The following is a 12218-nucleotide window of genomic DNA, read 5'->3' on the forward strand; positions in this document are numbered from 1 at the left end:
GGTTAAAATGCCTGTTATCTTTTTTATTTAGTGATTATTCTGGCTCGTCTGGGTTTATATGCTGATTATCAATTTCCCGTAGTAATTATACTGGCATATCTTGGGTTAATATGCTTTTAAAAAATGTTATTGCAGCAAATTAAACTGGTAGTATCTGAGATAAATCCCCAAGAGCTGCAGTTGATCCAAAGAACAACAGTATGGCTAAAGGACTGATTAATTAGACTGTAAAAAGGTTTAATCACTAGTGTAAACTGGAAAGGGGGATGCTTTAAAGCTCCCACTGCCAAAAATAAAAGAAGGGGATCCTTGGCAGGTCCCTCTTTGTGTCAAAAAGCACTGGAACCAGACAATGAATTAGATATAAATTATACTAATTTATGCAGAAATCTAAGCAGAGTTTAGCAAATATTCATCTGGAACTGGATTTACATGATCAGTTTTTTATCATTTATGAATCCCTCATCCAACCTTTGCCCCCTCCTGGAAATCTGTGGTTTGCTTTGTAGGACCTGATGTTTAGGAGGCTGCAGACACTAATTAATCATAAAGGAGACGATTCTAAGGGCAAGCACTGGACTTCTGCTCGCAACCCTGTTCCTGACTCACAGATTCTATTTGTTTGCACAGCACTGCCCCAAGGAACAACATAAAAGCAGTTCACAAAGAGACACAAATTCTACTCAGCATGAAAATCCCAGCCATCTGACGTAGAGGGATTTATAGGTTTAGTGGAAATTGCTTTCCCAGCATCCAGATTAAATACTGACTGGCATTTTGTCTCTGAACTGGTAAACATCCTTCTAATAATGAGATGACCCAACAATGTATGAAGGCCCAGATAGATCTCAGTTTTAGAGCTTCTCCCGTGGACTAATTTTGGGCCGTAGGCTGCTAGGTATCATGCTGACTAACAGTAATGTTCAGACCTGCATCTTTCTACTTCTTTGGGGATGGACAATGTCAACTGAGAGCAGAACCCAGCAGCGTGTGAAAGGCGTACCTGAGCTGTACAAACAGGGCAGGTGAGTCTTGCAAAGGGGCATATATTATGTACACCACAAAATGCAATGTAGCTGCAAGCAGATGTAGGGATTTAAATGCAGAAGCTTACTATAGTGAAGCAAGTCTGTTCTGCAGCACTAGTGGCACAGTGTTTTGGGTGGGAATGAAGCCTTAGTAGGAGAGAGTTGGGCTGCATCTTAAGGGAGTGTGTCCACCATCATTTATTTCACCCTAGATTTGTGAAGGAATAAATAATGTGCAGCTATGGTAGAAATCATTATATTATTTAGGGGGTTTGACATACTGATTTTTTTCTAATTGCAAATATACCTTATTTATTCTTCTAGTGCTGTACTCTTTTAATATTTCCTGTGTTCTTAACATTATTATCTGAGTATTGAAATATTCCTAGTGAACTATATTACTAATTACTTTAGTGATATATCAATATTTATATATGGATATATACATTTAGCATATATTATATTCTAGATAGATACATTCCAGATGTTAAAACCCTTCTGCAGTGCAGTGTGAGATCCTGTTTAAGTTGTTTTGGTCTATTTTTTGGTGTCAAAAACAGTGACAAAATTCAGCTCCTAGGCTTCTTTGCATAAAAACCAGTGTAATGTTTTACGCATTTCTTCTTCGAGCAACTTCCCACAGAACTTACTTACTCAAGGTCTGAAACAGCGTAAAATAGCATCAAATCTGGCATTCTGACAACATAAAACATACCTTGATAAATTTGCCATTTATTTTGCACAGCTTTTTACGCCATTTTTTTTGGAGAATTTCATTCTACACAGCATAATAAATAGGCCTCCTAGTGGGGCTGTAACAGGTGTCATATAGCAATTCAACACTTTGTTGGAGATCTTGGGTAAGAGATTATTGATACAGTGATAGGACCTGTTATCCAGAATGTCCAGGATTTTGGTTTTTTTGAATAAAGGGTATTTCCATAATTTGGATCTCCATACCTTAAGTCTACCAAAAAAACATTAATTAAACCCAGTAGGATGGTTAATTATTATATTAATTATATCTTAGTTGGGATTAAGTACAGGGTACCGTTTTATTATTACAGAGAAAAAGGAAATGTGTATTAAAATTTAAGATTATTTGAAAAGTGTGTGGGAGGTGGCCTTCTTGTATTTTGGAACTTTCTAGATAACAGGTTTTTGGATAATGCATCACATACTCATATACCTATATATATATATATATATATATATATATATATATATATATATATATACAGTATATATATGCTAGCATGTTAAACAGCGTCTGTACTCTGTACTGTGTTCAGGCACAGATTAGTGGGAATAGGGTAAAGTGGCCATACACGTATCAATAGTACGGTATGAAATGAAAAGAACATATAATTATTGGTACATACAGTATATGATGGACTGTCAGTCCCAACTAATATCCATTTACTATGGATATAGAAATGAGGCAAGTGTGAAAATGCCATACCAATGCACCATATTTGCTAGTGCATGGTGTATCAACAGATGAGAAAAGAAGGTACAGTAATAAATACATGCTTTTAAAATAAATGGCAATCATTTCAGCCCTGCTAGCTGAATTTGTGGATATTTTAGATATGTCCCTGAATTTTCATGTGATCTGGTCATTTTTTCCTATAAGACTATTACCAAAAAATCTTTTTTTTTTGTAATATTATTGCACATTCCCATTGTTGAATTTGAAAAGGGTGGGACTACATCCAAGTGCTGCTAAATGGTTTGGGGGACCCTTTGGGCTACTTGTATATCCACAGTAGAATTTGGTTCTAGCTTAAGCCACACTTTTCTTATATTATTTTCTGTGTGATTTCTCTCCAGAATCAGGCTATTAGGCTATTGCATAAGTAGATAAAATGTTCTAATAAGCCAATCAAATTGTCTCAGCCTGCGGCCCCCCTCTGTGTGGTCCCACACCTCTCTGGATTATGTGACTGTTTACCTTTGTGTAAGCCTTAAATGGTATCAGTACTGGGATTAACTGGCCCCTTGCATTGTTCCACCTCAGATACAGGCTGTAACCCCTTGTATTGTTTAAACATGTAATACCCTGTACTGTTCACACCTTTTACACGTTTACCTGTTTACACCCCCTGCATTGTTCACACCTCAGGCTCAGACCTGTTGTTTACCTGTTCACACCTCAGACCACAGGGGAGGAGAAGACATAGGGATTTAAGAGTGTGCCTTGATGACATAATATAATTCTTTCACATATGAATGAAGGAGGATATCCCTACAGTGAGCTCCAACCATTTGGGTTTTTGCTGCCCTACCACTATTAGTGTGGATATGGTCTTAAAAGCTCTTGTGATAACATGGGTGTGGTTTGAAGTGGGTGCGGTTTAAAAAAACGTGAGTCGTCAAAACCGGTTTCTGTTATCAACCCTCTACCATGTAGGCCATGTAGGCCCTCTGTACAACAGATGTTGGACAGCACTGATTTACTGGATAGCTGCAGAATGAAAAGTTACATAGTTTGTGAACTTCCCATTGTCACAACTTGTAACCCAGATCTAGAACAAAGGACAGTGTACAGTTTTGGCAAAGAAGTAGGACATTGTCATCACCCTCCTTGGAAAAATGACATTTAACCCTTTAAGTGCCAGCCGAATTCGTCATTTCGGTTCCCCCCAGTGCCAGACGTTTTTTAAGCATTTTGTACTCATTCACTTTAACAATGTTTTTTGGTAGGAAAACCTCCACGAAACTAGGGAAATTATATATTGTTTTTTTCGTCACTAATTGGGCTTCGACATACATACCAAATTTTATAACTTTTCTGGAGATATGATGTGTATTTTGGGTGAAATATGTAAAAAAAAAATAAAATTATGAAAAATTTCTGTATATTTTGAGGTTTTTTTCCATAGAAAAGTTAATTTTACTCACTTTTTTTTATTGTTTGTAAAAGCCCTGATACTCCCAATTCCAACGATACCAAATATGTGGTGGTACCCCACAGTTCCTGTCCAGAAGTAACCCCCAAACTAAGGCAATACTTAGTACAATATCACACCAGAACAAAGCAGAAAAGCGCTTGTAACAGTTAATGCAGCATAACTTATATGTAAATCTAAAATATCCCCTCATGTTTGGTATCTTTAGAAACTACAGACCTTCAGGTTTCTAGGTGCAATGTAGTTTTCACTCAAAAGCCAAATACCTTTTGTCAGTGCATTGTGAAATTTGGAACTTTTTATGACATTTTTTTTTTTTTCTAAAACGTAAACTTGGACGCATGATCAAATGTGGATTTGACAAAAAAAAATCTCATAAAAATTTTCTAACAAAGGCATATTTGAAAGACAAACTTCTCCTGAATAAAATGATGCCCCATATGTATGGGTGCACATAAAGACATGGGCACCAAACACTCCAAAGCAGGGGCAATGCACAAGGGCAATTACAGCTAAAAATGTGGGGGCTGCGCTCTATGTGCACTTCCTGCAGTTTTTCAGTGTTAACCCCCCCTACCTGTGAAATAACCCCCACAAACTATATATTTCTGAAAAGTGCACACCTTCAGCTATTCAGAGACACCACTCTTCTCTTTCTACATGGAAAATTGTGGCCGCAGTCCCTTGCAGAAGTCAGCGCTTTGGTCAGAAATCAAGGAAAAACTAGATACAAACCTAGATTTCTCCCCAAAATCTCCATGGCAACTACCAAAAACTTACTAACCATCAATCTGCAAGTTCCCCTGAATAAAACGATACCCCATATGTATGGGTGCACATAAAGACGTGGCCACCAAATGCCCCAAAACAGGGGCAATGCATAAGGGCAATTTCAGTTGAAATTTTGGGGGCTGCGCTCTATGTGCACTACCTGCAGTTTTTCAGTGTTAACCCCCCCTACCTGTGAAATAACCCCCGCAAACTATATATTTCTGAAAAGTGCACACCTTCAGCTATTCAGAGACGCCACTCTCCTCTTTCTACATGGAAAATTGTGGCCGCAGTCCCTTGCAGAAGTTAGCGCTTTGGTCAGAAATCAAGGAAAAACCAGATACAAACCTAGATTTCTCCCCAAAATCTCCATGGCAACTACCAAAAACTTACTAACCATCAATCTGCAAGTTCCCCTGAATAAAACGATACCCCATATGTATGGGTGCACATAAAGACGTGGCCACCAAATGCCCCAAAACAGGGGCAATGCATAAGGGCAATTTCAGTTGAAATTTTGGGGGCTGCGCTCTATGTGCACTACCTGCAGTTTTTCAGTGTTAACCCCCCCTACCTGTGAAATAACCCCCGCAAACTATATATTTCTGAAAAGTGCACACCTTCAGCTATTCAGAGACGCCACTCTCCTCTTTCTACATGGAAAATTGTGGCCGCAGTCCCTTGCAGAAGTTAGCGCTTTGGTCAGAAATCAAGGAAAAACCAGATACAAACCTAGATTTCTCCCCAAAATCTCCATGGCAACTACCAAAAACTTACTAACCATCAATCTGCAAGTTCCCCTGAATAAAACGATACCCCATATGTATGGGTGCACATAAAGACGTGGCCACCAAATGCCCCAAAACAGGGGCAATGCATAAGGGGAATTTCAGTTGAAATTTTGGGGGCTGCGCTCTATGTGCACTACCTGCAGTTTTTCAGTGATAACCCCCCCTACCTGTGAGATACCCCCACAATCTATATATTTACGAAAAGTGCACACCTTCAGCTATTCAGAGACACCACTCTTCTCTTTCTACATGGAAAATTGTGGCCGCAGTCCCTTGCAGAAGTCAGCGCTTTGGTCAGAAATCAAGGAAAAACCAGATACAACACTAGATTTTGGTCAGAAATCAAGGAAAAACCAGATAAAAACCTAGATTTCTCCCCAAAATCTCCATGGCAACTACCAAAAACTTACTAAACCTCAATTTGCAAGTTCCCCTGAATAAAACGATACCCCATATGTATGGGTGCACATAAAGACGTGGCCACCAAATGCCCCCAAACAGGGGCAATGCATAAGGGGGGGCTGTGCTCTATCTGCAGTTATTTAGTCTAAACACCCCCATACCTGTGAAATAACCCCCGCAAACTATATATTTCTGAAAAGTGCACACCTTCAGCTATTCAGAGACGCCACTCTCCTCTTTCTACATGGAAAATTGTGGCCGCAGTCCCTTGCAGAAGTTAGCGCTTTGGTCAGAAATCAAGGAAAAACCAGATACAAACCTAGATTTCTCCCCAAAATCTCCATGGCAACTACCAAAAACTTACTAACCATCAATCTGCAAGTTCCCCTGAATAAAACGATACCCCATATGTATGGGTGCACATAAAGACGTGGCCACCAAATGCCCCAAAACAGGGGCAATGCATAAGGGGAATTTCAGTTGAAATTTTGGGGGCTGCGCTCTATGTGCACTACCTGCAGTTTTTCAGTGATAACCCCCCCTACCTGTGAGATACCCCCACAATCTATATATTTACGAAAAGTGCACACCTTCAGCTATTCAGAGACACCACTCTTCTCTTTCTACATGGAAAATTGTGGCCGCAGTCCCTTGCAGAAGTCAGCGCTTTGGTCAGAAATCAAGGAAAAACCAGATACAACACTAGATTTTGGTCAGAAATCAAGGAAAAACCAGATAAAAACCTAGATTTCTCCCCAAAATCTCCATGGCAACTACCAAAAACTTACTAAACCTCAATTTGCAAGTTCCCCTGAATAAAACGATACCCCATATGTATGGGTGCACATAAAGACGTGGCCACCAAATGCCCCCAAACAGGGGCAATGCATAAGGGGGGGCTGTGCTCTATCTGCAGTTATTTAGTCTAAACACCCCCATACCTGTGAAATAACCCCCGCAAACTATATATTTCTGAAAAGTGCACACCTTCAGCTATTCAGAGACGCCACTCTCCTCTTTCTACATGGAAAATTGTGGCCGCAGTCCCTTGCAGAAGTTAGCGCTTTGGTCAGAAATCAAGGAAAAACCAGATACAAACCTAGATTTCTCCCCAAAATCTCCATGGCAACTACCAAAAACTTACTAACCATCAATCTGCAAGTTCCCCTGAATAAAACGATACCCCATATGTATGGGTGCACATAAAGACGTGGCCACCAAATGCCCCCAAACAGGGGCAATGCATAAGGGCAATTTCAGTTGAAATTTTGGGGGCTGCGCTCTATGTGCACTACCTGCAGTTTTTCACTGTTAACCCCCCCTACCTGTGAGATAACCCCCACAATCTATATATTTACGAAAAGTGCACACCTTCAGCTATTCAGAGACGCCACTCTTCTCTTTCTACATGGAAAATTGTGGCCGCAGTCCCTTGCAGAAGTCAGCGCTTTGGTCAGAAATCAAGGAAAAACCAGATACAAACCTAGATTTTGGTCAGAAATCAAGGAAAAACCAGATAAAAAACCTAGATTTCTCCCCAAAATCTCCATGGCAACTACCAAAAACTTACTAACCATCAATCTGCAAGTTCCCCTGAATAAAACGATACCTATGTCTGGTTGCACATAGGCCGCCAAACCTGAAAATGCATAATATTGGGGCTGCACTCTATGCACCCCTTTTTTTTTGCCTGCACCCGAATGAATGGGATACGCTCGGGTGCAGGCACATGTAGCCGATATACGCATGAAAACGCGTGAGAATGCAAAGTCTCGCGTTTTCATGCGTATATCGGCTACACGTGCCTGCACCCGAGCGTATCCCATTCATTCGGGTGCAGGCACAAGTAGCAGGCGTAGGGCTGAATTTTCGGCAAGCGTTTTTCCACTTGCTGAAAAAATCAGCCCTACGCCTCGTGTGGCATCAGCCTAACCCTTGGCAATAGAAACTACCAGAACAATCTTAGCACCTCTGGACCTTTCTAGAACAACTGAAATCAAATGGAATAAAACCACTAAAAGCAATCAAAGAACAATAGTTGCAATGAAATCGGTAAGAGCCCTGGATCCACCAATGTCACTGCAAAAGCAACCTTTTTGGGGGCACTAAACACACAATAAAGAACAATGCAAAGATAAAACACCGTAAAATCCAATAAAACCACCTAAACCAACAGAAGAACAATAATTGCAATGAAATCGGTGGTCAGAGCCCTGGATCCACCAACGTCACTGCAAATTCAGCACCCAATAGCAATACAAAAAGTTACAGTGCAATAGAATAATTCAAAAACAGAAATCAATTATGAAAATGCCAAAAAAACACTAAAATGCAACCAAATAAATCAGATAATTATAGAGCAAGATCAGAAATAAAGTTTTAGTAAAAAAAAAGACTGCCAAAGAAAGCAAAGACAGAAAGAAAAGAAAAGAAAGAAAGAAAAAAAAAAAGTGTAAGTGTAAGTGTGTGTGTAAGTGTCTGTGTGTGCTTGGGAAAGTTGTAAATCAGTGTGTATGTGTACAAAAGTGTAATAATGACAAAGATAGAAGAAAAAATGCAAAAAAAAAAAAAAAAAAATTTTTTAGACAGTTGAGATAGAAATAAGCAAAATAAACAGTGGTAGAGAGTTGTAGTTCAGCTTACCCAAGGCAGGCAGACGATCAGGGGCGATCAGGGGCGATCAATCCAGCAGGAAGGCAGCAGGGGAGCTCCATCTCGTCCGAAGTGCGCAGCAGGAGTGAGGGAGCCGACAGTAGGCGGCGCTATTTAAAGGGACAGCAGTGGACACGTCATCAACGCGTGTCCACTGCTGTCATTGGCTGGCGACGCGATCGGTGCGGCTCGGGGACCCGGATCGGTGAGTATGTCTTACTCTGCTCGTTGCCTAGGGGGATCTGAGGGGTTTACAAGCGCTGCGCTGCTTTAAAAGCGAGCGCAGCGCTTGTAAACCCGACAGTGCCATTGGACGTAGATTCTACGTCCCATGGCACTTTGGTCCCTTGGTACCTGGGACGTAGAATCTACGTCCCTTGGCACTTAAAGGGTTAACCTTGAGGAGATTAAGAGGAGGGCAAGAATAACACAAATATTCTACACGACATGTCACTTCAAACCACATATTTCTTTGATGATTCACTGACAGAATGACATATTCTCTAACACAAGGCTTTCATGTCAGGCAATACAAGCTGATGATCATGCCAGCCCAAATCTAACCCCAAGCATTAAAGGAGCAGTATACACCCTTGTTTAGCATGAGTGCAAACAATAGGACTTCAGCATATTTAAAGTATGCTGCTTTAGCGTATACTGCTCCTTTAATGCTTGGGGTTAGATTTAGGCTGGCATGATCATCAGCTATATATATATATACAGTATATATAGTAGCAATTGAAGATGTCCCGCACTCACAGGTCTTAGGTGAAATAAAAGGTGTTTATTCAATCCACATCTAAGATGTGGATTGAATAAACACCTTTTATTTCACCTAAGACCTGTGAGTGCGGGACATCTTCAATTGCTACTATTCCTTAATTTGTTGGGACTGCACCCAGGCATCGCTACTCTTTCTGTGATGTGAGTGCCTGTCTACAAGCCAAATATATATATATATAAACAGTTATTAAGCTGCACACCAATAGTATGGGACGCTACCTGGGTGCCTGGACAATGTAGCAAAGTGTAGATAAGCAGAGGAGAATGGCACTCACAGGAAATTTCACACTGGAGACATCAGATGGCGTGTAAAAAGTGAGGTTTTTTATTAGTCCGACGTTTCAGTTCCTCCTGGAACTTTCATCAGGGAGAAAAGTTCCAAAAGTTCCCTGATGAAAGTTCCAGGAGGAACTGAAACGTCGGACTAATAAAAAACCTCACTTTTTACACACCATCTGATGTCTCCAGTGTGAAATTTCCTGTGAGTGCTGTTCTCCTCTCCATATATATATATATACAGTATATATATATATATATATATATATATATATATATATATATATATATATATATATAAAAAGGCTGAGGCACACACTTATAGGGATAACAACCTGGGTGCAAATCAGATAAACAATTTTTTACATATATATATATATACAGTATATATATTGTTTTAAACAGAAAACAGAAGAATTGTAGTTACTGCACGTTTGGTTCTTGTGAGGTAGATGACGACCATTATGCACTGCCTTCTTCCCTTGTTCTGACTGGTTTGTCCATTATACATGGCAAATTTCAGAGCTCTGGTAATCTAGTTTTCCAACTCACAAGGCCCAAATATGAAGCAGCTTCAGTTTCCTTGTTTGCACTGTTTATCTTAAGAAATAACAAAAACATAAATTTTTCATCATTAAAACAAAGGGCAAAAAGTATGTTAAGCTTAAGCCCTAGTCATTAAATTTATGTTAAAGAAGGCAATATATTTTACAATCCCAGAGCAAAGAATGGATGCCATTGCTCCAGTGCCTAATATCTCCACTTCATGCAGTCTTGTGCAGACAGCATCAGAAAGCTGATCATTTTGTGACCTGTGGATTAGAAACAACATCATCTCACTGAACCTAGAATGGTGGCTTGCCAGGACCGTGGATTCGGTCGAATCTTAATCCTGCCGAAAAAAGGCCAAATCGTGGCCGAATACCGAACCGAATCCTGGATTCACCGTATCCCTAGTAGCTCTATCCTAACAAAAAAGAAAAAGATCATCTCCACATAAAATCATCTTAATCATCTTAATCATCAATAAACACTGAGAATCTGGCACAGTACTAAGAAAAGTGACCAAAATCAGAGCAGGGCAAAACACATCAACCTTAAAGGACAACTTACTTGTTTGTAATATATAACATTTGGGTTAGAAAAAGTCAACATGTTAGAAATATAACTTCCAAGGAATTCCTGTCCCCAAAGCTGTAAAAATGTTGTAAAATTTATAATATAAGCTAACTAAACTAAAACCCCGGAATCTTTTGTCCCACTAATAAAGTCCTGCAACTATAAAGTTGATCCTGGGTGATCAAGTAGTAAATTTACAGAACTTGGATTTTTTTTTTTTTTTGTTCTCTCATATGCCACCAAATATTTTGAATCTACAGTAGCTCAGTGGTCAGCAGTGCTGGGGTCCTGAGTTCAGTACCAACAAACAGGAGAACTTATCTGTTTGTATTTGTTGTGTCTGTTGAAAGAGGACTAAAGCCTAACTAAAGAAGTATGGCAGAAATGTAGTGCAGGTATGGGATCCCTTATCCGGAAACCCATTATCCAGAAAGTTCTGAATTACGGAATAACCGTCTCCCATAGACTCCATTTTAATCAAATAATTGAGAAATTTAAAACTGATTTCTTTTTTCTCTGTAGTAATAAAAGAGTACCTTGTTATTGATCCCAACTAAGATTTAAATAATCCTTATTGGATGCAAAACAATGCTATTGGGTTTAATTAATGTTTTATTGATTCTTTAGTAGACTTAAAGGAGAATGCAAGTCAAAATTTAAATAGTATACTGCCCAATAGTCCTCCTATTGTTTAGTAAAAACTCCATACTTTTGGCTCACCTAATCAAATATTTACTCAGTCACACTTACTTCACATTTTCTAGAACAGGCAGCCATCTCTAAAAAGGTATTCTCCCTTCCTTTCCCTCCTTGCTTCATACTGCACATGTGTTTCATTCCCTCCCCTCTGCCAGATCCGCTTCTGATTGGCTGGTGGGCATGTGTAGCTCAGAACAGGAGACAGGATCAAGTTACACACATGCTCAGAGAATAGGAAGGCTGCCGCTGGCAGCCTACAGGAAGGGAAGAGAGATTTCAGTGATGTCACTGTAGTCTTCACACTGCTGTAGGCTGCCAGCACCATATCTCAGAGAAGCAAGCAGGGATCTGGGAATTTACATATGCAGTAAGTACTTAAAAAGAATTCCTTTAGACTTACGTTTAATATATATTAACCTTTCATTGTCCTTTAAGGTATGGAGATCCAAATTACGGAAAGACCCTTTATCCGGAATGCCTTTGGTCCCAAGCATTCTGGATAACGGGTACTATACCTGTACAATATGTTTTGGGCTTCTGTAACAACCCCAGGCAACCACAGCTCTTTAGCAGTGAAAACCTGTTTCTCACAAATGCTCCCAGTAACTCCCTATCTTTTTTCTGCACATGCTCTGTGTAACGCTCAGTGACTGAGCTTAGGGACTGACTCGCAATATACTGTAGCTATAGAATATAAATATCACTGTAAAACAATACAGATTATTAGTTACTTGTATCAGAAGTTAATAATAATCACTATAGCATCAGCTTATAGTAAAGGCAAA

At 39.7% G+C, this 12218-nt stretch overlaps 1 protein-coding gene across 1 annotated transcript in view; it reads left to right on the top strand.

Moving 5' to 3' along the window:
- The first annotated feature begins 928 nt into the window (after nucleotides 1-928).
- LOC101735178 (gamma-aminobutyric acid receptor subunit rho-1) overlaps nucleotides 929-12218 on the top strand; it is a 32724-nt gene continuing 21434 nt past the window's right edge. The window contains exon 1 of the mRNA XM_031902845.1: nucleotides 929-1025. Coding sequence (XP_031758705.1) covers nucleotides 961-1025 — 65 coding nt within the window. The 5' untranslated portion in view covers nucleotides 929-960. The remainder of the gene's footprint in view (nucleotides 1026-12218) is intronic.

The sequence above is a fragment of the Xenopus tropicalis genome, chromosome 5, assembly GCF_000004195.4.
Source record: "Xenopus tropicalis strain Nigerian chromosome 5, UCB_Xtro_10.0, whole genome shotgun sequence".
Lineage (NCBI taxonomy): Eukaryota > Metazoa > Chordata > Amphibia > Anura > Pipidae > Xenopus > Xenopus tropicalis.